This window comes from Pseudonaja textilis, chromosome 3 (genome assembly GCF_049901715.1).
Source record: "Pseudonaja textilis isolate UNSWEBS1 chromosome 3, rPseTex1.2, whole genome shotgun sequence".
Taxonomy (NCBI): Eukaryota; Metazoa; Chordata; class Lepidosauria; order Squamata; family Elapidae; genus Pseudonaja; species Pseudonaja textilis.
Genome location: NC_141992.1, coordinates 15,793,762 through 15,818,224, shown reverse-complemented (window position 1 = coordinate 15,818,224; position 24,463 = coordinate 15,793,762). Strand labels below are relative to the sequence as shown.

At 40.3% G+C, this 24,463-nt stretch overlaps 1 protein-coding gene across 2 annotated transcripts in view; it reads right to left on the bottom strand.

Annotated features, from left to right (window-relative positions):
* The window catches only part of PMEPA1 (prostate transmembrane protein, androgen induced 1), a 74,881-nt gene that overhangs the window by 7,003 nt on the left and 43,415 nt on the right, over positions 1-24,463 (bottom strand). For both annotated transcript variants that reach the window (XM_026697450.2, XM_026697451.2), the window contains exon 2: positions 4,461-4,615. In XM_026697450.2, the coding sequence (XP_026553235.1) occupies positions 4,461-4,615 (155 nt within the window). The remainder of the gene's footprint in view (positions 1-4,460; positions 4,616-24,463) is intronic.

The following is a 24,463-nucleotide window of genomic DNA, read 5'->3' as shown; positions in this document are numbered from 1 at the left end:
CCAAGGGTATGAGGACCCAGAGTGTTGGGGGCAATATGCTGACTCCGTAAACCGCTTAGAAAGGGCTGTAAAGCGCTGTGAAGCTGTATATAAGTCGAAGTGCTATTGCTATGTTTGTGCCCTGGTTAGGCGTAAGGAGAAAAAGGACCTTTTTGGGTTTACTTGAAGCAACATCAGGAACTTTCTTTGATGACTAGGTCTTCTCATCATATCAGGTAGACAAGGAGACATGCTGGTCAAGATTAGCATGTAAGGAGGACCATAAAGAATTTCCCCAAATGGAAAGCTACACATGGAATTCAACAAAAACATTTAGCCCTGAATCGTTTTGAGCATATAAATTCACAAACCCTGCTGTCCTTTAGATCAAACCACTGCCTGAATGCAAAAAGAAAAGAAAAAAGGCTGTTTCGAGCATTTTGGCTATGTTTTTTTGCATGTGAAACATCTCTGTTTCTAGTGTGAAACACACTGTTTGGGGTTTGAATTTCTTCCCAAATGCTCAAAGCAGTCAATTTTGCATTCTGAATGGTAGTTTCCCCGCCTCCCATAAAATTCAAGTTGCACGGGTTAAAAATCTGCCTGATAACAGTCGCACACCTACTAGCCAAAGTGGATAGAATCACAGTTAAACATAAAAATGTTTATATTGCATCATCCCATGGCAGATTTATTAAGTGGTGAGTATATCATTACCTTATGCTCCCTGGTGTCTATTTAATTTAGCAGTGGGGATAGCTATTGCATTATTCCATCTGCTTCTACAGTTCTTTAGGCTGATGTCAAGCTGACAGTCTTGTGTGGTGGAGGCAGTTAAAGGCTGCCACTGAGTTGACAAGCTGAGGCTTTTTGAGCTTCTCTTTTTCCTTTCCATTTTTTAAGAGTTTTGTGCCTCCCCTACATACGAGAAACCTGCCCTGTTTTTGATCTGGATGAATTAATCCAAATTAAAAATTCTAGAACCAACCTTACACTTGTTCATATCCTAGGTCAACATCAAAACAATGGGCCCCATCAATTGTGATACAAAATTAAATCTTCTTCTTTTAAAGACCCTGTAATCCCTTGTGGAGTAGAGTTTTGGGCAACTGAATGGAGCTGAGTGTTTAGTGGCCAGATGCCCTTCCTGTCACCAATGCGGAGATTGTTTCATCAGATATATTCTCATTGTGCCTGGAGAGAGAAATATTTGCCTCTACGTAGGATTGAACTCACAGCCTCCTGGTTGTGAGGTGAGAGCTTCACCTCTAGGCCACACCACCACTCTGTGACATAAAATTAAATATAAATTGAAATCACATGTAGGAGAATAGCACCCTTTGGGCTCTGATGGATTTCTGCATTGCTCTCTTGTATAATTTAATCAGGCTGATTTCAATTCACTATTAAGAAACTTATTTGGTTAGTAGTTTGTTTGTTTGCGTTTTTTTTTTGTAGAAATCTATGTGCAGGAGGGATGATCCACAAAAGAAACTCACTAAAAATAAATACTCTAAATGAAAAAAAAAAAACATAGTAAGGTTTGGGATAAATTAGTATAATTAGCTTTTAATACATGTCATCTTTGTAAAATTGTAAAGTAAAAAAAAACAAAACCCTGCCCCTTTGAATGTACATACGCAAAACAGAAAATATAAAATGAAAAGGGCTGGTGAAAATGAAATGGAGCAAAGTGAAGCAGTAGAAGAATTTTATCCTTCAAAACCCCTTCTCTCTTAGAAGTGAGGAAGGCATACTGTTTTGCAAAGCAGCTTTCTGGGGGTGCTTAAAAGATAAGTGCCCTTATAAGCACTCCAGGGATAACAGTTCTTGCTCTTTCTTCCCTCACCCATATCAATGTGTGTGACATGTAACCTAGGAAGCTAAAGCTTTGTTCAGAGATGTAATTCACACAGTCCACAGAGATAACCTATTTGCCACCAAGCAAATATTCACAAGTGGGGGTTCTGGCGTATTCTGCCTGAAAGGCACAACTGAGTAAATAATACTTTTTTTCTCCCCCTGTTTAGATATCCAAACAAATCCTCAGCTGTACCAAGTATAGGGGATTCTTGGTTAATGGCAACTCATTCAGTGACTGCTCAAACTAATGACAGCACTGAACAAGGTCCTGCTGTCATTGGGCCTTGTCGTCATGTGAATGCTATCCTGGCACTTGCCCACCAGCGTGGATTTCTGACTATTACAACACCCCCACGGTCACGCAGTCATGATTTGCAAACTTCCCTACTGTTTTCCCACAAGCAAAATCAATGGGGAAGCTGGCAGAAGTCAGCAGTTGTGGTTACATGAAGTCTTCACTTAAACACCCGTGGAATTTGTTTAGTTGATGGTAACTGAGGATTGCTAGAACTGTTAGGCGCCAAGATCATGCAATTGCAACAACCATTAATGGTGGTTAAGCAAGCACTGCCTGTTATGTGGACTAAGAAATAGGTACAAAACAGAATGGAAAAGGAAGGGATTGTTTCCAACCCACAGAACATAATAATTCAGATTGCTATGTCCAGCATTTTAATAAACAATTTAGAACAGTTTCTACAAAGACCTGAGAATATGGTCAGTGGTATGGAAAGCATCCAAAAGAATAGAATACTCTTAGCTTCAGAAAGGGCAAATGGTACAACAAGCATCATCAAACACGAGCTGGATATACTGCTGTTTGGTACTCCAGAGGCCACATTAAAGGTGGGGAGTAAATTACATTTGGTGAAACATCTTAAAAAGAAGAGTTGTTTGCAATGGCACTTTTTTGCTGTGGTTTTTAAGTCAAAGTTATATTACCGCGGGGCCTTTAGCTCTACATTTTCTGGATCCAGCAGGAAACGGAACTAAGTACTTCACCTAAGACCTCCACCTCTATAATATATGAGTCTATATGTCTATCAGTCATCCAGGTCATGGTTGTCCCAAAGATGCTTTATCCGAGAGGCAACTGGACTTTCTGGTTTTTCTTTGAAGACGTTTTGCTTCTCATCCAAGAAGCTTCTTCAGCTCTTCACCTTCTTCCAAAGCTGAAGGAACTTCTTGGATAAAGCATCTTTGGGACATATGAATCTATAATTGTAACCTGCAGGCTGCATAGTCTTGATTTTCCACACCAGGGGGTGCTTTGAGGTTCTTGGTAAGAAAGCACCCGGCTTAACCATTCTGGAAACCAACAGCTTGGAATTGAAGTGGTAACTCCTTCATTCCTTTTCTTTAACAGAGCTATGCAAATATGGATCTGTGGATCTGCTTTGGGTCAACACATGTTTGAATGACAAACCCCCTGGAGTTTGCTTTGCAAAACAAGATTGCTCCCTACTTCCAAGGGAAGTGTCAGGAAAGGCCTCGGATGAAAGCCGCTTCCAAGTAAGCATCAGAGGAGACTGCAAGGTGCACGCCTTGAATCCAAAACCACCCTATATGGACATAATGAAGTTTCCTCTTGCCAAGAGTCATTATTTATGGGAGACCAATATCTCTACTGTTGTTCCCAGGGCTATATATCATTCAAAACATAGCCTTGGAGGAGTGCTGAACTGTGGACAAGAAGAGGAATTAAAATTCCCCAAGCATAGGAAACTCTGGTGGCATAGTGACTAGAAAGTAGTATTGTAGGCAAACTCTGCCCACAGTCTGGAATTCAAGCATGACCAGCTCAAGACTGACTCAACCTTCTACCCTTCCAAGGTCAATAAAATGAAGACCCAGACTCTAGAGGGCAATATGCTGAGATTGTAAACCACTCAGAGAGTGTTGTAAATGCACTATGGGGCAGTATATAAATCTAAGTGCTATTGCTATAGGGCAGGGCCTACCAGAGACAAGTAACTAATGACTTATTAAGGTTGTATCTATCCACCTGGGAAGGTTACCTCAAGTGGATCTGCTGAGAGTAATCCCCCAACATAGACCTGTCCATTGCAGGTCTCAAGTGCTGGAATTCACCACCAGCAGAGGTTTGTGAAGACTTTCCCATCCAGATGTTTCATAAAGCAATTAAAACAAATGGTTCTTTCTGGCTTTTAACCTGTTTTTATTGCACTGGGGTTGTTAATGCTGTTTTATATGTTTTATTTTGATCAATCAATCAATCGTTAGTTGGAAGTTCAATGATAACAGGATGCATTCAAATATCTGAGACACCTGAAGTCAAGATGCTATGGAGAACCTATCAGTTCCTATTTCTTTGCAAAATATATATTTTGCAGCATTGGTATAAAAAAACCTTACTATCTTTCACCTTTAATATTTTAAAGGTATTTGGATCTGCAGCACGGATTGGAGAAACTGGGGGGATGAAAGGCAAGATGGCCAAAGCAGCTTCAAGATGCTACGTTTACCATTTTGCCTTTTTGGACATCTCTTTCACCCCATCCTGCTTGGGACACTATTGGTTGGATGGGCTGACAAATAGGAAAATCTTAACTGGTAACAAAATGAATTGCCCCACCCACTCCTCCCAACCTCCTTACCGATGATAGGTTTTCTTCTCTTCTCCGTCCTTGGCTGGGCCGATTGATGAAGGACCTTGCAGAAAGTTTGTAGTGATTCAGCAGACACGTGATGACAACCACCATGACCATCATTACCACCACAATTATGATTATCTGTACAAACTCTAATTCCGCTATAAAAGAAAGACAAAGAGACAAAGGTTGTATTTTAACAGGTCTCAATGCAAACCAGAAACAGATAAATAAGAGCAAAGAACAGTAGCTGTTGACAACAATTAGTCATAAGAACTAGCACCTTACTATTATTTCCCCTTTGTGTGGCATGCCTTTTCTCAAGTGTAAGCTTGAGAATAAGGAAAATTGCTTTACTGTCCATTAACTATTCAGGGAAGCCACCTGAGTGAAGAGCGCGGGGTAGATGCTTTATATGAGGGCACAAAGCAACAATTTCTTTGTGTTGTCACAAAACAAAAGAAGAAGCATGAGTTTAAAAGTTTGCAGTATTCTGAACAAAAAGGATTTGAAAATGGCTTTTATACATTTAACTTTCTCTACCTCCCCTTAAGAGATTGCATGCAAAAGGAACATGAGATAATGTTCAAAGACACCACTGATTATTTGAATCTTCCAAAGTATGAAAGATTAATCAAGTAAGACAACTCCTCCTGGGAAAAGAATATTAATAATAAATGATAACAATAATGAAGCTTACATCCTATGACAATACCACCAAATGGCAATATCAGCCTAACCTAAGACTTCGCAACGAACTTGATAGGTGGATAAAAATGCCAAATCCAGTCTAAACACCTGGCCGACTGTGTGGCAAATCATCATCATCATAAGACAGAATGCCAGCAAGGACATCATCATAAGACAGAATGCCAGCATAGCCAGTTTCTGCAAAGACGGATGGGAAAGTGGATAAAGATAAAACCTGGCAATGTCCTACAACTGGGACATTAAAAAAAGAAACTGAAGGCTTGATTTTGATGGCTCAAGAGTAAACTATGGCAAAGTATTGCAATCAAGGCCAGAACTGAAAAATCATCAAATGATTCAAAGTGCAAATTGTGCAAAGAAGCAGAAGAAACAGTCAACCATATACTCAGCTTATGCAAGAAGATTGCACAAAATGATTATAAACAACAACATAACACAATTGCCAAATTAATCACACGGACATCTGTAAAAACTATCATGTGCTAATAAGGAAAAATAGATGGGAACACAGAGTTGAAAAAGTAGTTAAAATCAACTGAAAGTGTGGCTAATTGATGTGGCAATACGAAAAGATAGTAGAAGACAAAGAACTAGAAAAGATCACAAAGGTTCAAAAATCTGAAAATTGAAGTTGAAAGATTGTGGCATAAATTGGCCATGGGAACCCATGGCCAGTTATCATTTATCAGCAAATTATCATTTATCAGAAAACTGGATGGCATATAAAAAAAATTGGACAACAGTTACACAATCTGTGCATTGACAACATTTTCATCTGTCAATTACAAAAGGCCCCACTGCTTGGATCTTCACTACAGTACACAGATGAATTATGACCACCTAGTTTCTTGGGAAGAACTTGATGCATTTGAAACCAACACCAGCTAAAGAACTGGCAAGAGTGATTTCACATGAATAATAATAATAATAATAATAATAATAATAATAATAATAATCCGCATTGACAAATTCACCACCAGTCAATTGCAAAAGGCAGCTTTACTAGGAACAGCTTACATCCTGCGATGATATCTGTAACACAATCAAATATTCATTTTTGCCTATCCCAAGTAAATTGGAAGGACTTGATAGGTGGACAAAGTACCAAATCCAGTCTGAACATCTGGCTATTATTAATATTATAGGTAGTCTTTGACTTACAACCCACAGCTGGGAACAAATTTCATAAGTTATTGTAGTCCTAAGTAGAGGCACCACATGACCCCCACTATTTTTATAGTGATCATTAAGCAAATCACATGGTTGTTAAGTGAACCATATGGTTGTAAATGTGAACCCATTTTATCCAATGAACATTTTTGCCGGTTTTTTGCTAGAAAATGGCAAAAAACATTGCAAAGTATGGTCACATGATTGTAGATGTTGTAACCAGTCCTAAGTGGGAGCTAGTTGCCAGATCTTCATCATGGGATCACTGACTTGATGTGGCAGTCATCACTTAGGAATGAGTCATAAATAACATTTTTTTAGTCCATCGCAACTCTCAATGCTCATTAAATAACCTATCATAAGTTGAGGACTACTGGTAATACAAAATACACCATCAGTCACTGCAAAAGCTCCCTTTATTTGGAAGAGCTTATATCCTGTGATTAAAAACCTTTCATATTCTTAAACAGCAACATCTGCCTATTTCTCTTTGGGAAGGACTCGATACATCATGGGTGTCAAACTCGCTGCATCATGTTGCCATCACATGACATATCGTGACATTTTTCCCTTTGCGGAGCTGGGGTGGGTGTGGCCTGAACATGACACATCCGGCCCATGGGCCATTTGTTTGACACCCCTGCAATCCATGACAAAAATACCAAATCCAGTCTAAACCTCTAGCTGCCTGTGTGACCAACCATAACAACAACAACCTATATGCCGAAAATCATCACCGCAATTTCCGATCGCTGATTCTCAACCAGAAAACAAAGCCATCTAACATGTAACACTAAACGTACAGTGTTAAAAAGTACTACCTGGAATGTCGACTTCAAATTGGCAATTCAAAAAAAATTACCTCCCCTTCCCCCGCCCCACCCACCCACCCCCAAATATCACAGTTACTTTTGCAGTGAATAAATCAAGGCAACCTAGTGGAAATGAGTAAGGTAAAAGTTGGAAGTGTGAGAATTTTTGAATTTACCAAACAAAAGGTGTCATCTATTACTAAAAGGGAAGTCCACAGTTTAATCTGAAAGTGAAAGGTAGGCTAATCCCCCTCCCCCTCATCTCAAATTTATTAAAGGATTGTCTAAGATTCAGGGGAGGAGATTGTTTTAATTCTGACATTCTTCCTTTGGGATAAATACAGCATTATCACCTCACTTAGAGAGCCTTAAAAATGCAGCGGCATTTGACTTTTTTTTTTTAACCCAACTGTGGCCAACTGTCCGTTGCACCCACCTTCTTTTCTCTATGCTTCAAGAAATCCCTTCCAGATAGTCAACTGCAGCATTCACATGGCACCAATCCACAGAGTGACAACAGCCTGGCCAATGGAAAGCCAGAGCGCCCCCCCGCGGGCATTTGCCCACCACTGAAACTGCAGCCGCGGCTTCCAAGCTGATCCCCAGGGGTCTCTGCATGCCAGACTTCCAGACGTAATTTAATTCAAGCCTCAGTTCAGCCAGCTGGCATAGGCAGCTTGAATGACCTGAACTAGCACACAAGTGCCTCGCAAAGGGAGGCAGGAGGACAGGAAGATGTACAAAGCTGTCAAGGAAACAAGAGCAATCAACAACAGGCTACTCGGAGGGTCTGAGAGAGAAGACACACAACCCTTATGCAGAAATAAGTCCCTAAGTTTTCCATTACAAATGCAGAAGGGCAGACGCGGATGCCAGATATGGATATATCTGGTTCCAGTTTAGTCCACGGAGGAAACAGATGCAGCCCCAATCAAACTCTGTCCTGTCTAAGGACCAAGACCAGGGGTGGGATTCTACCAGTTCGCACCTATTTGCTAGAACTGGTTGTTAACATTCTAAGCAGTTCGGAGAACCGGTTGTTAGAAGAAATTACTGGCCTAATCCTGTAAGGAAGGCAGGAAGGAAACATTCTGGTGTTGCTTACAGAAACTGCCTCTCTGTTAACCCTTATTACATTCTTGGCAGGACTTCCTGTCTCTGGAACTTCTCTGGAGTTTTTCCCCCCTCCTTTGCTGGTCCTTTGCTTATGTGGAGTGACCATTCAAAGTTACAGTGGCACTGAAAAAAGTGACTTATGACCATTTTTCACACTTATGGCTCATGCAGCATCCCCACAGTCATGAGAGGCCAGGCGAGCAGATGCGTGCCTTGATGTGAGTGATATTGAGTTGGCCACGCCCAGCCAATAACATGACCAAAACCATGCCCACCAACTAAGCCACACCTACAGAACCGGTTGTTAAAAAATTTGAATCCCACCCCTGACCAAGACTGTGTGAAGCCCAATGAATGTTTTATGGTTCTCTAGGTGGAATGGAGCAATTGCTCTTTCCCTTGTAGATGGCAGGTTCAAGGGAGCTAATAAAGGTCCATATCTTAATTGGCCTCGTGTTTGGTGCAGATCAATATTTCTCAAAATTGACAACAAGGCCAGCTGGCTGGGTAGGAAGTTAGCACCCACCCCTATCCTAGAAAATTGAAATATCCTAGGAAATATTAAAAAGGCAGAATATTTCCTCTAAAAAGAGTAGAAACCCAGAAGCAGGAACTCACTTCAGAAGTAGAAGCTCACCCCCACCTTTGTTAATGGGAAGGCCATTAAGGCCTGGGCCAGAATATTTTACATAACAAAGATCTCCAGGTAAAGCTATAGCAATTGCCCATAGCCCTTTTCATTACTTCATCATCCAGCAAGGCTCAACCAAGCTTGGAACTCAGGACAGCCTACAGCGTTGCCCCTGCATGGCCCCATGGAAGCCTGACAACCAATCAGAATACAAGCTCAATACAAGCTCAAATTCAAATCTCAACAGAGGGTATAAAACCAGACACTTTCAGTCCTCCTCCTCCTTCTCTCTTTTCCTTCATCTCGAAGCATGTGATCATCCTTTTCACTTTGGAGCTCCAAGCCACGTGGTCCTGTCCCCCATTAAACCATCTTTCCAAACAGCCTCCGTGTTTCCAGTGTCTTTTTCCCCACTTGGAACTGAACCCAGAAGGATCATTCTTCCAACAGCTGGCTGTGGAATTTCTTCAACTGCACACGTCTTAAGTTGCCAAATTTGAGAAGCACTGGTGTAGATGAAGTGTAATAGGAAAGCTGTACATATTTTGATTACTTGCTTCTTTAAAACAGTAATTACATTTTAAGAGTTGTTATCCGATGAGCAACGTGTGGCTTCGTAGTCTGTACTGGAGATCGATGGAGGCAGGTCCATACATGTTACCAAATGCAAAAAATTACCAAATTCAAAAAAAATTACTACCAGTTCTGTGGGCATGCTGGGTGGGTGTGACGTGGCTTGGTGGGCATGGCTTGATGGCTGTGGCAGGGGAAAGATACTGTAAAATCCCCACTCCCTCCCCACTCCTGAGGGAAGGGTTACTGCAAAATCCTATTCCCTCCCCACCCCACTAACCTGCTTTCCAGCTCCGTTCTCCTGTACAGGGCAACAAAAGAAGACCCAACCGATCAGCTGGGACACAGGAGGCAGAGAATAGATGGGGGCGAGACTAATCAGAAGTGGTATTTGCCGGTTCCCTGAACTACTCAAAATTTCCACTACCGGTTCTCCAGAACTGTTTAGAACCTGCTGAATACCACCTCTGCGTGTTACATACAGCTAGTGAGAGAGTTCATACTGTACACAGGGCACAGAATAGCTCTGTCTTAAATAAATGCTGCCATATGCACTGTGTGAGCCAGACTTGGCATATGATAGTGAGTGCCTGCCACGAGTGCCTTTAAAATTTGATCCCTACCGGTTCTGTTCCAGCCCTATATCCCTGGACCTCCCCCGTGATCAGCAGGCTGGCTATTTTAAGACTGGACATAGACTTCAGCCCTGCTGGCCTCCCTTTTCCGGGGTCTCTCCCCACAGCAACAAAACAGCAGGCTGCTTCTCCTCCTATCACCTGGCTGAGTGCAGGGTTTCCCCTGGCTGCTGCATTCCTCAGAACAACTGCCACAATTAGCAAGGTTGAGCAACTGACATTTCACTCCCCCTGCATTTAGAAGGCCTGTGAACATGTTGTGACATCACTGCCTTCCCTCAAGGCCTGGGAGGGCAAAATTATTCCTCTGTCCTGGAAATGGCACAGAACTTGCATTGGAGTTTACTGGGTTGGTCTGTGGACAAACTGCTTTCAGCCACCCTAGTTTCCAGCCTAGTTTATCTACAAGAACAAATAATGTTGAAAATTGCTTCTAACATCCTAGAGGTTCAGGGCCAATGAAAGCAAAACAGAGTCTGGGCAAATAAGTCTACACCTGCTTGTAACGGTGGAGCAGCCAGTCCTGCCAGTTTAAAGCACCTACAGATCTACGGCAAGCATCCCAAATAATTGGGAATTGTATGTTCAGCAGTTATGGAATTAGGATTCAAAAAGATCAAGGTGGCAAGCTGTGCAATTTAAGCTCTGTCCTTTTTAAAAAAAAATTGCATGATGTGCATGATACATGTGGAAAAAAAGTGAGGCATCAATCACGTCCTTGTTGCAGCCATCTTGACTTTTTTGACACCCCTTCTTAGCTCTCTAAAAACATTTATTTAGCACTACATTAATTAATTGGCATTCAAACGTCACTGATTCTCTCCTGGCAAACTAGCTGAAAACAGAACCTGAAAAGGGATCTTTGTCTGTGTTTCAATTTATTGCAAGCAAGTCGTCTGCTCTCTTTTTTTGTGATCATGAGATATGTCTCAAAGCAGTCCAGGATGAAAACTATAAAATGACCATCATGCAAAAATCATCACCTCCCATAAGCTATTTGTACAATAAAACATCTCCTATGGCCACACACACACACACACACACACACACACACACACAAACACACACATGTATGACACACATTGCAGATAAATGTAAATCCATGGGATTAAACTATCTAGTTATGCAAATCTGTTTTAAAAAAATTGCAAGCCAAACAAATGACACTGAAAACCATCTCCATATCGTACCCAAAAGAAGAAAGGCAAGCTACACTTTCTGAAATGGGGTGTTAAACCTTGCTCCTACAAATTATCCTGTGCTTTAGTTCCCATCTCTATTTTTTAAAAAAATTTCAGACAGATGCTTCCTATAGCTCGGATCAACTCATTCACATAATCTGTTAATTCTTAGATATTCCACTGCTTTCCTTCATATCACCACCTATGGAAAAAAACCACAAGCCTACCCAGGTGGCATATTGCAGCAGACGTATCGTGGATTGGGGAAAGTTAAACTTTCTCTTCCCCCATGTGCTTCGGGGGGTGTAGCGGGAGAGCTGCCCACGAAGGAAGTCTAATTTGCCGCAGTCCAAGGAATGAGGCAAATCTACCCAGCAGCAGTATAAAACAATTTGCCATTCGGTGACGTTCCCCAAATTTTAAATGAGGGTATTAGCCCCCTCTCCACTTCAGCTGAGGATCATGCTGTGCGCTCATTGTTCCCCACCCTCTCCATCCACAAACACAAACTCTCACTGCGGACTGTCTGAAAGGCTTGTATATAAACAGAGCCACTCCAAAAATGGGGTGTGGCAGAATGGGGGAAGGAGGGTTGGCCTCTCTTTTTGTCCTGCAATGAGATATATGTCCAAAAAGGGTGGTTGCGTTTGGTGTCCAGGATTGAGCAGCACAACTAGGCTGAGTGACAACAAAGCCAGGTCACACACACAGGGCTGTTGTTCCATTCAAATATTTATCCCCTTGAGGAGGGACTGGGGGTGGGTGGGGATGGGGCTCAATGGCTCCTTTTGTAAGCAGCCTAGTAGCAGCCACTGCCTTGCCAAAAGACCCCAGGTTGATGTCTTTGGGCCTTTTGTTTCAGGGCAGCCAGGAGGAGGTCAAAGGTCACAGGAACCCAACAAGGGAGGGGGAGAAAATGACAATCTCCTTGTGTTAGCTGTTTTCACCCCTTCCCAGCTGGCTAAGTGCTAGACAGGTTTGGGCACTGTAGCAGATAGACAGCACATCTTCTAGCAGCCGCAGCTTTTCAGAGCAACACTACACAGCCAATGCTGCAGAGGACTAGGGATCCTCTGCCTGGTGCCTAAGACAGGGTGGTGGCGTGGTGGGCAGGATAAATTCTCTGAGTAGTCCATGGAATGGGTTCTTTGTGCCTTCTCTTCAACTCATCCATTTTACAACCCAAAGGCTGAGATCCATTTAACCCGACCCATTTAAACCAGGAGTCCTAAAGCAGCCGCTTTGCCCTACATACTAAGCATAGTTATGTTAATCTTGGTTAACGGAAGAGTGGCTTAGCTTGATGTGCAAATCCAGCCCTTTGGGTATTTCAGGGTATTGCTTATATGCAGAAGATATGTTAATATGGAAAAGAGTGAAGCATGTTTGGAGAATCACATCCATTTGTGTATGTGTGTATATTTGTGTATCTCCCTCCTTGAGTGAATATACATCAGTCACATACTCTGCTCACACATATATACACATACACACACACACACACACATATATGCTTGAGCGCGCGCACATACACACACACACACACACACATATAAAGCATGTCTAGAGTTGCCTGATTAATATTGTGATCACATCTTTTTTCATTATGCAAAAGTGAAAGGAAAGAAAAAGACACCAACGACCCGTAATTTCCACTGGGTATTCTTAGACAACTTAGATTATGTACCCTCCAAACATTTGTCAGCATTAGCAGAAGGAACGGCACCGTGTTGCAAGGAAAACAAACACGGATGGTTTACATTAAGTAAATGATATACAGAATAAGTAGCAGAAGTAAATAGCTTCCATTAAAATCAACAGCCGGCAAGTCTCACAAATTAAATTCCAAATGTACACCTCTGCCATTGCAGTACACTCTATATGGGGCTCTGTTTAAAGACTGCAAAAATGCAATGGCCTGTTCATGCATGGTTGAGAACTGGCAGTAATGTATGACACTGGTTTTGCAGATACTGTACAGCCTGGATGTCCAACCTTGGCAACTTTTAAGACCTGTGGACTTCAACTCTCAGAATTCTTCAGCCAGCCCTGTTGCCTGAGGAATTCTGAGAGTTGAAGTGTACAAGTTTTAAAGACATCAATTTTGCATTGGCTTCCCATAGTCTTTGGGGACAATGCAAAGATCTGTTTATAAGGCTGGGTGCTCAGGAATCTGCAAGATCACTTCCTCTAGGCAGAACCAACCTGTCCAGTTTGTTTGTTTCAAATGGGTATATGAAATCAGGAGGCAGAATTAGGAAACCTAGCCCCATTGCTCACCTCTGAAGTGATAAGAGGGCGGTCAAAACTGAGGATTTTTCTGCAGAGGATAAAATTATGTAAAGTAATGGGGAAATCTGCTTATTTGGAAACCATGTTATGCAGTGAATTTGCAGATTTTATCCATTTTATATTGCAGAGTCCCTCAAGCCTTATGCAAAGACAGCAGAATATATATATGCTGCTATTTCATGCATAATAAACGATCATTTTCCTTGTTTGATTTTTAAAATTATTTATATTATCTATTTCCTATATTAGATCCCTTCACTTCCAGACAGATGTCCATGGCAGCCATTCTTAAAAGTCTAAAAAATCCCAAAGGAGACATTGGCTAACTATGCATAAAAAGGCGTGCTGTTTTTCCTTCAATACTGTGATCTTCTACACCACAACACCTGTGGTTTGGGATCTGTAAAAAATATTGCCGTGTTTATACCCCTCTGCTCACAATTAAAGACCAGAGTGAAATGATCACATCCTGATAGGACTGCGCCTTAGATCGACCTCTTCTGCGGTAGCTTAAGACCTTTTAAGTATCTCTATCCCGAAGTTTAACGGGCCTCGGGGATTTAAAATTAAGAACAATTTGCAATGTTTTTGGAATCACAGGAGTTGAAGTGGAAATAGGTTGGCTCATGTGCTAAAAAGAGATATCACAGGATCACAGATGTGAAGCAACCTTTTGTGAGGGGTGGAAAGAGCATTTAAGGAAACACGCATGGTATGACATCCTTCTTTTCACTCCCACTAGAGCAGTATTTCTCAACTTTGGCAGTTTGAAGATGTGTGGGTGTCAGTTCCTAGAATTCCCCAGCCAGCTTTGCTGGCTGGGGAATTCTGGGAACTGACATCTACACATCTTCAAACTGCCAAAGTTGAGAAACACTGCACTGATTTTTCATGTATTGACTGTGCTGTTCTGCACATTAGGCTGAATGAAATGTTTGAATTCTAACTAAAAACTGTATTAACCCAAGCATATTAATTATTCTGTCACTACTTAAGCTCACTGGTATGTTTTGTAAAAGTGATTTAATAGTGCCGCTTACATGAAGTTATGTAATCTGATCGTTTTAAAGAGATGCTGCTTTCAAATTGTTGATTTTAATAACTATCCTACACTCAAAATGCCAAAAAGGTTGAAAAGCAGTGAAGGAAGGAATAAATTGATGAAAAACTACACTTTCAAATAAGTTCTGTAATTTTACACTCCGAATGTGATATAAATGTTACTGGATTCCAGAATAAAGATACGAAAAGCCAATAACCAACTGACTACTTGATTAAAAAATAACTGATATTTTGCTTTAACAATTCTAGCAGTTCTAGAACTAAATTATCATCAGATCAATAATACTGTTCCATACTGTAATCTGACACATAATGCTGAACAAGCCTTTTTGTGACTTCCCTATTCAGACACCATCCAAATGTGTTTGTCTGAATTCATTATTTACAAAAAGAGTGATGAGTTAAGAGTATAAACAAGCGTCCTTAGATGAAACCTCTTTCAAAATTTTGTTTTAGTAAACATTGCTGATTAGTTTCTGGTCTTAATATATTTCTATACATGACTGTGTTTCTAAATACACACCCATTTAGAATAAAAGGCGAGGCACAAGAGATCAACATTAAAAAAGAAAACCCTAGAAATTACAAACTCCAAGTTTAGTTTTGAAATATAAACAATCTGCTAAAATCAAACCAAATCAATGATTCCAGACCTGTGATTCATGACAGCTTAAGTCTTTTAAGCTTTTACTAGAATATTTTGTATTTTATTTTAAATATTTGTAAAACAAAAGGACAATAAAAGCAAAAAGAGAAAAAGTGACACAACCGCCACACTTGATGATGTGTCACACTAATGCAATGTAGAACATTCTCATCTCATTCTGACCTCATCCTATCTTAGCACCTGGGGGAAAACCCAGATCTTATGTGTTTTCCAGAAGGGTAAGACAATTGGGACCTGTTGAATTTCCAGGAGAAGAATGTTCCATAGGGCTGGTGAACAAATGAATAGCCTTCAGCTGCCCATGGAAAATGTCTTAAGCCCCAAGACCACTACTGTAAATTTTACTTCTTTGGGAGAAGAAGAGGATTGATATGGATTGCAAACAATGTCAATCATCCCACAGGGTCATGTTTGGTGGCTACTTGCCAAGTTAGGTAGATTTAGCAGGGTAGTGAATGTTTCCCTGAAGGAAAGTGCATCATATTCAAGCCTGGCTAACTTGTTTTGACAGCTGAGGAAGAAAAATCTTGCAAAATCCTGTCCCTGTAAGTAAATACAATAATAATATAATAACTAATAATTTGTTGCTCTTTCATGACAAATGCCTGGATAACTGCTGAGGGACTATATCCACAGACTCTCCCTGTCATTATTTAGCTTCAATCCTCTCTTCACTGTTTTCTTCCATGATGAATTGGTCTCATGTTACACAATGGTGGTAGCTTCACTCTCTATTTAAAATATTCAACAACTTAGTGTATCTTCTATCTTACACTGATGGGTGAATCTTTTTCAAAAGCAAAGAACTCAGAACCAGAAAGATAATACCACCCCCCCAACACACATATACAAAGACCCCTTCAGGTTATAATTTACAAGCACGGAAAAGATAGAACTGATTTTTTGACTGTTCCATCTCATTTTCATTAATTATATTTTCACAAGGTTTGTGGTACGCCAAGGGCCAAATCCACCTGGTCTGTGGTTAATGTGGACCACTAGTTAAATACAAATGGGCAGAATAATGCCTTCCCTCCAAAATCAACCCAATAGCATTTTGCAACATTTATTGTGTAAGAAAGCAAATTTGTGAGAAATGAAAATAATTGCATGAAATTATCATTCAGTTCATTCATATTTTGTGTGTGTGTGTGCGTGTGTGTGCGTGTGTGTGTGTGTGTGTGCATGTGCGTGTGTGTCCGTGCATGCACACATGAATGTATGAGAGATATAGGCACAAATGCACACCCACCACCCACACACCTTTTTGTAAAAAGACACATTATGTATTTGGGTTCCTAATCATTGCCACTTTTCAATTAGAGAAGACCTCATTCCATTTTCCCCTGCAATTTTCCCCAGGGAAAGATGATGGATGAAACAAGCTTTATGAGACAGGCAAATGTGGCTTCAAAATGCAAAGTAAGGTCACACTAATTTAATTTAGCATAATTTTTACTCCTGAATATATTGCAGGCCCAGGTTCAGATACTGCGTGGAAGTGACACAGCCTGCTTCTTTGTATTTTCTGTCTAGACAAACACAGACGCGCTGGGAATCTAGACAGCGGGAAAAGGGAGCAATGCAGAGATTTGCTTTGGTAAATAAATATTTTTTTTTCACACATTCCTATAAGCATTATCAGTTTCAAGAACCAAATGAAAACACTCATCTATCACTAAGGGGCTGCCAGCACTGATATAATTGTCTCAGGAGTTTGTGCAACAGCCAGTTTTCTTCAATTATGGCTGTAAACCTCAAACCACTTTGCTCCAGTGAGACATAATGAGGCTTTCACAGAAATTGTGGTTCTTTACTGCCTAACACTGCACTGATTGCAACTCTTTACTGCTGCAACCGACAGCCTGAAAAAGACGAGCTGTATGTTGCAACAAGGGGTCATCACCCTCTGGACAAGCAGTATAAACACTCAGATCCTCAAAAACTATTTATCTGTTTTCAAGTTTCTTCACTAATTTCTGCTGGAATGAATTTGCTTTTCAAAATGGTCATCATAGTTTCAGAGATGTTTGCAGGGGAGGCAAATAATAACAGATAACAGATAATCAGAGTTGGAAGGGACTTGTAGGTCGTCTAGTCCAACCCCCTGACCAAGCAGGAGACCCACACCATTTCTGACAAATAGAAGTCTTCTTGAAAGTCTCAACTGATGGTGTTCCCACAACTTCCAAGGGCAAGCTGTTCCATTGCTTGATTGTTCTCACTGCCAGAAAGTTTCTCCTTATTTCCAGGTTAAATATCTCCTTGTTCAGTTTCCATCCATTGTTCCTTGCCTGGCCTACAGGTGCTTTAGAAAATAGCTTGACCCCTTCCTCCCTGTGTCAGCTCCTCAAATATTGGAAGACCGCTATCATGTCTCCCCTGGTCCTTCTCTTTACTAGACTAGCTGTGCGCGGTTTCTGTAACCATTCTTCATATGCTTTAGTCTCCAGTCCCCTAATCATCCTGAAATCACCAGCACGCTGCAAGCTCAGCTCCCTTTCTATGCATGTTGTGATGTCACCCATGCTTTAAAAGGAATGAAACTTCTCCTAGTCTGCTAGGAATGAACAACATTAAAAGGAATGAAACTTCTCACTAGTCTAGTGAAAAGAAGGACCAAGGGGGACATGATAGCACTGTTCTAATATCTCTGGGGCTGCCACAAAGAAGAGGGAGTCAAGCTATTCTCCAAAGCCAGGACAAGAAGCAAAAGATGAGAAGGAGAGAAACAACCTAGAACAAAGGAGATATTTCCTGACAGAACAATAATCAATGGAACAACTTGCCTCCAGAAATTGAGAATGCTCCAACATTGGAAGTTTTAAAGAAGAGATTGGATAACCATTTGTCTGAAGTGGTTTAGGGTTTCCTGCCTGGGCAGGGGGTTGGACTAGAAGCCTTCCAAGGTTCCTTCCAACTCTGTTATTCTATTCTATTCTATTCTATTCTATTCTATTCTATTCTATTCTATTCTATTCTATTCTATTCTATTCTATTCTATTCTACTCTACCCTACCCTACTCTACCCTACCCTATATAATATTCTTATGGATTGTCTGAAGGCAAATAATATCTGAATATCGTGGGGTTTTTTGGCATTTGAAGCTTCTCGTCCAACATTATTATCAATCAATATCCCAAAGTCCGAAGATGGTTTAACAGTACTCAGCATTTGATGGTTTCAAAGATGTAGTCAACATTTGACAGAGTCTGACAGGTTAACAATCAGTATTTGACACTACTTATCAGCAGAGTTGCAGTAACAGCCAATTGCAGTAACTGGCATGTCACAGTGTCTGACATGTTTCAATCAGCTTCTCTTTGTCTTCCAGCAGATTTATAGGAGCACTGAACACTTTTCATTTTTACACGATTTTATTAATCAGGAAGCATCCCTTGAAGAGGGAGAAAAGTACAAAGTGCTGAAATGAAAACAGCTGATGATAACTTCCTGCTTTTGACTTCAAATGGTGATTCAATGTAAAATGTTGAAATGGAGTCATAAATATTTGCACAGCTAGCAAAACCTATTTAAACTTTGGAATGTGTTTGGATAAAAGTGTTAATGGCTTGTTTTAAAATGTCAAACTTTACTAGTATTGGTATCTTCACTGCATGGTAAATGAGCACCGATCATAGTTTAGTCAAGTGGAGAAAAATGACATAAAAATACATGTCTAAGGATGAAAAAAAGGAACCTCTGTTATGGATGTTTTCATGCCTGGTCACCTGAAAGCAATCCTCACTTATGATATCTTAGCTATGTGCTGGGTGTGACTGTACAATGATGTGGTACATATTACAATATGGAAGAAAGTAATTGTATTTGGGATGAATCTTAAGATTGTCCATGACACGGGTGTCAAACTTGTGCCATCACGTTGCTGTCATGTGATGTATTGCAACGTTTTTCCCCTTCGCGGCACTGGGGTGGGCATGGCCTGTGTGTGACGCATCCAGCCTGTGGGCCTCCAGTTTGACACTCCTGGTGAAAATAGGCTGAGGGAACTTTGGGTGTTTAGTCTGAAGAAAAGAAGACTGAGGGAAGACATTGCAGATGTTCTCAGATATATGAAGAAGGTTGTAGGTTCTATATCTCTGGAGGTTTTAAAGAAGTGGCTGGATAGCTATTACTTAGTTAACTGATCTTGCAGAAGATTGAATGAGTCTTATTCCTTTGTAACTCTACAGTTCTGTGATTCTATGAAAACACAGAAAACAAACATGTGTCTGAGGTTCACACTCCAGAACTGTTTTAAATTAAGGCAATGATAGCCAAGTGGGTGGGTTGAACATATTAAAGAAGGAGTTATGGAGGCTAACTGAGCCTAAAATATTGGTTTCCAAAATGGAAACAAAAAGGTGGTATGTATCCAAAATGCAATACACTCTGTTCTACCTTATTGCTCACAACGCAGGCAGTTTACACAATAAAAATAAAACACCATACAGTATGCAATAACTTTACAGATGCAACCTAAGTCCATTGTCCATGATAAAAGCCCATTAGAATAAGATGGTTTTTTTTACCATTTTGTGAAATTTTAGAATCTTACCATTCTAGAATAATAGAATATTTTGAAAGCCCAGGGAGTATTAAGAATGTATTAAAAAATAAATGATTTTATGCTATGATATTAATTCCCTCCCCCAAGAGCTGGGTACAATCCCAAGTCATGGTTTCTGTAACTATGGTTCATTCATCAAGCCACAAATAGCTAGATTCACATATCATGCTAAATTAAAGCCCAGGACCTATGTCAATGATTTTACAACGTTGGCAACTTTTAAAATGTGCAGACTGAGAGCTGAAGTCCATGCATCTTAAAGTTGCAAAGGTTGAGAAATACTGGCTTATGCTGATGACTTCCCAGAATAATAAAACCCACAAACTAATCAGTTAATTCATGATTTCAGGAGTCTATCCAGAGGAAAAGAAAAAGGTTGCAGCAGATTTTGTTGAAAAAACTGCAGGGACTTGACCAGGCAGTCGTTGGAGTCAAGAATAACTGAAGGGCACAAAAAATAAGTAAACAGTAGAGACCCACCAGCTCCCCACCAGCTGGGGAGTGGGTTTCAAGATTGGGAACAGAAGTAAGAGATGCTGGGGATATTTTAGTATAATGAAATGCACATAAATTATATCATAGAATTTTAGCCTCTTGATGTCAAATTTCAGTTGCACAATTGCAAAATGCAGGTAGTAATGGCTGGGTTGGATGACTAGACTAATTTCACCGCCTTCCTGGTTTCAATAAATCATGCACTTACAATATTAGTAGGGATATATTTCTGCGTACACCCTGAGCCCTGGATTTCATTTTCACCATCCTTTCATGGAAAAGCTGCATTCATCCATACTGCTGAACCAAGTTTTACCTAACCATGGTTTATTAAATAAATTACAATTGGCTGGACTTTGAAGTCAAAATTGGGTATTATAATTTAAAGTGATATATAACCTTAGCTTCAAATTCTTTCCCAAATGTCTTCATTTTGGCAGCTAATTCAGATGGGAATGACCTAATATGCTCTTATTACAGTTAAAACTTTGCAATCAGAATTCTTATCAATTCACTGCATGTGACTCAGAACAACTGACATATCACAAGATCTCTTATTAATCACTTTTGCTTTAAACTGAACCATGCTGTTTATTTCCTGGTCCTCTGGATAACTAAAACAAACTACAGGATGCTAGTTGAATTGGAAATCTTTGCCATGTTTCTATTTTCAGTTCCCAATCCAACATCTCTGTTTTGTGTCAGTGTTTCTATTACATTTTTGAAAAATAAATCCAGCCAATACTAGAAACCATTACAAACCCAGCTTTGGTTACAAACCTGTGTATTCTTTGATGCTGCAACTGTGTATTGCTAAATAAGAAGAGCAAAATCTATTTCCTACATCAGTACAAAGCTGGTCAACTAAATCATTCCTCCTCCTCCTCCTCCTCCTCACCCAGACATATATATTTGCTGGCTAACAACCAAGTATGTGCAAGATCCAGTCATGTCTGGACTCCTGGCTGCCCACGAAGGCATGAGGGCGGGGGAGTTTCAATTTATGAAAATCTAATCTTGTTACCCAAAGCAATTTGGGTGATAAGCCGGGAGTGATTCATTGTCATTCCCACCATCAGGTCCCATGTGACTGACTTGCAATGGGCATACAATTTCATTTATCTCAGTTCCAAGCACCAGCCAGGCAAGGTTCCTTCCTAATTGGAATGAAGACTTGCTGCTTTATAAATGTAGGCCAGAAAGGCTGAACCAGAAAGGAACCACTTTGAAATGGGACACCGATTCCTTCAAGTAGCTTAGCTGTGACCATTTGCAGCTGAAAGAAAAACAGACAAAATTTGTTTTTTCCCCCCTCCAAAATATCTATTCATTTTCATAGTGAAGACTAATCTCAGTTGCTGCTTCTCCAATGGTCAAAGAATACCATTCTTACTATTCAGATGAAAACATGTTCCTTGTAAGAGCAAAAGAGTGTCAATTTGATTTAGGATGATGAGCTGTGAGTTCTAGTCCCACCTAAGGCCTGAAAGCTGGCTGGGTGACTTTTGGCCAGTCACTCTCTCTCAGCCCAACCCATCTCCCAGGGTGGTTGTTATTGAAAATAAGAGGAGGGAGGAATAATAGGTATATTTATAAATATTTATTTATAAAGTTAGAGCTCTATAAATATTTATAAAAATGGGGGTTAACAAAATCTAAAAAAATATTATAAAAAGTTTCAAAGTAAGAGTCGTTCATTGTAAGTCCCTAATACAAAGTTTTACGTGCAATTTTCATGCCATATGCAATGTAACTAGAACCTAGATCGACATATTTTTTACCTTTCCATTTAAAAAGTTCTGAATAATGTGGAAATATACTCACATTGCAGACACCCCAAGAGTTGATAAGGCTGCTGGATTCATACATCACATGAAACAGTGAATACTGAACTAAGCCTTCTTATGTTAGTTTTGCATTAATGTGATCTGCAAGCAGGCACTGATACCAAACTGTGCCATTGTTTAATAACCATAATGGCTGAATCCACATATCCATATTGAAGTTTTGTGTGATGTGAGAATCAAGTTAGTAGCTAACCTAGGTTCACAGAATGAACACACAAAGTATAGAAAAGAAAAAAGAAACTAACAAAAAGAAAATTAAAAAAATACAATTATGTCTTCTGCCACTCTTTCTATTGAGCAATTATCATCTTTTTTGCATCCTCTTTGTCCGGGTTTAATCCCCAGTTCCCCAGATCATCAATTCAATTTTTTCTTCTTATAACAAAATGGTCTATATAAGGTTTCCAGCCTTTCAGGAGAAAATCCAACTTTGTTGTTGTTTTTCTCTGACCAGACTTGTCAGCTTCACCATTTCTGCAGTTAATTTTATAATCCATAGACAGAATGAACTTTCCCCAACTTGGCACCCTAATGTTGGGCTGTGACTCTCAGCATCCCCACCCAGTGGGGGCTGTTGGGAATTTCAGATCAACACATCTAGATAGTCTTCAGAGCAGAAAGTTGGCTTCCATGAAGCTCTTGCTTGTTACTAAACTGGACCAAATTCAAGCAAAACATTTGTCAGACCTTTTCCAGGTCAGATGGGAGTTTCATAGTTCTTCAATGGAAGAACTGAACCAGAGAATATCTACACCCAAATTAAGAGCAACATTCTCCCAGTTCAGGTGCTCACACTAAAAGAATGAAGCTGTGTGATACATGTAGTTCAGGGCTGTCAAACTTCTGGTCCGCAGGCCAGATGCGTCACACGCTAGCCATGCCCACGCCTGGTTTAGCGAAGGGGAAAAAAGTCCCGATACATCACGTGATGCCGCCATGACAATGTGAGTTTGACACCCCTGATGTAGTTGAAGACCAAGGCAGAATTTGGTAGCAAGTTTCCCCAAACCACAGAATACAGCCTGACTCAGAAATTTGTTCATCTTTAATTTATCAGTTACCTGAGAAATTTAATCTCTTGCTGCTCTTTGGATGATTTCCCTCCACCCTGAAGAAACTGTTTACAATTAAGATCTGTTCCTATTGTCCACAGCGAGAATACAGGAAAATCATTCCAATTTTCTGTAAATTCTCTGTCCTCTTCACAAATCTTTTCACACTTAGCTGTTTGTTTCACTGACTGATTTATAAGTTTCACCTCAGAAAGATCCAGTAATCTGTGTCGTCCCCCCCCCAAACAATGGGGGAAATAAATCCATTGCTTATTTTTACATATCTGGCTATGAATTCCTCACATCTGTGTAAGACTTGCCTTACTTTTGGGGTTTCCTTGACTCAGTTAATTAACCATCTGGTGGCATCTGGTGGATATGCCTAGTCCTCCCTTCCCCTGATGCAGCCCCAAAAATATCCCCACTTTGCTGAAGTGTTGTGCTTCTTCATAGTGGATTCTCCCCTTTTCCCCTCTAATGTACAACAAGTCCAATTTCAATCTGGCAAAACATTCCTAAAAATCAGGAAATGAGTCACTAGAACAAGGAATGTGTTTGCCTGTTAAATCTTGGAAATTTGTAGTAATTCCCTGTATTTGGATGGACGTAGCTCAGCAACTGGGCACGTGGAATGGAAACTGCATTGCAGAAGTTCCATTATTATATAACCAAAAAACCAGAACAATTGGTCAAAGAAAGTACAGGAGGAAAGATGCCAATAAGTAAAAAGGATGGAAATAGCAAGGACCAGAAGGACCAGGGAACACTGCTTTAAAATGGACAGAGGGTTGAGCTGTATGCTAACATTTCCCTACAAAAACTACCAGTCCTCTGTCCATATAAAAAGAGTTCCTTTAACCAACAACATTTGAGGTAGTGTGTGAAATTATGTGCCTGCTGTATGCACATTAGTTAAAAGATTTTGGTGGGAGGAAAATTAAGAACAAATGAGGGGGAAATCATTTATCTGGCCATCCCAATGCAAACTGGGTTTTGCACAATTTTGCCTGACATCCTACAAAAGGCCTTGAAAGAACCCAGCTAAATAAATACAGTAGATGGGTAGGCATGCATAGAATGTAATTCTAAATCAGTACCAGCGTTGATTATTCCAGTACACTCTAACACTAGTGGCTTGTTGCTTGAGTAGTACAACACTTGGGTTAAGCACCAACCCCTTTGTGGAATTCCAGA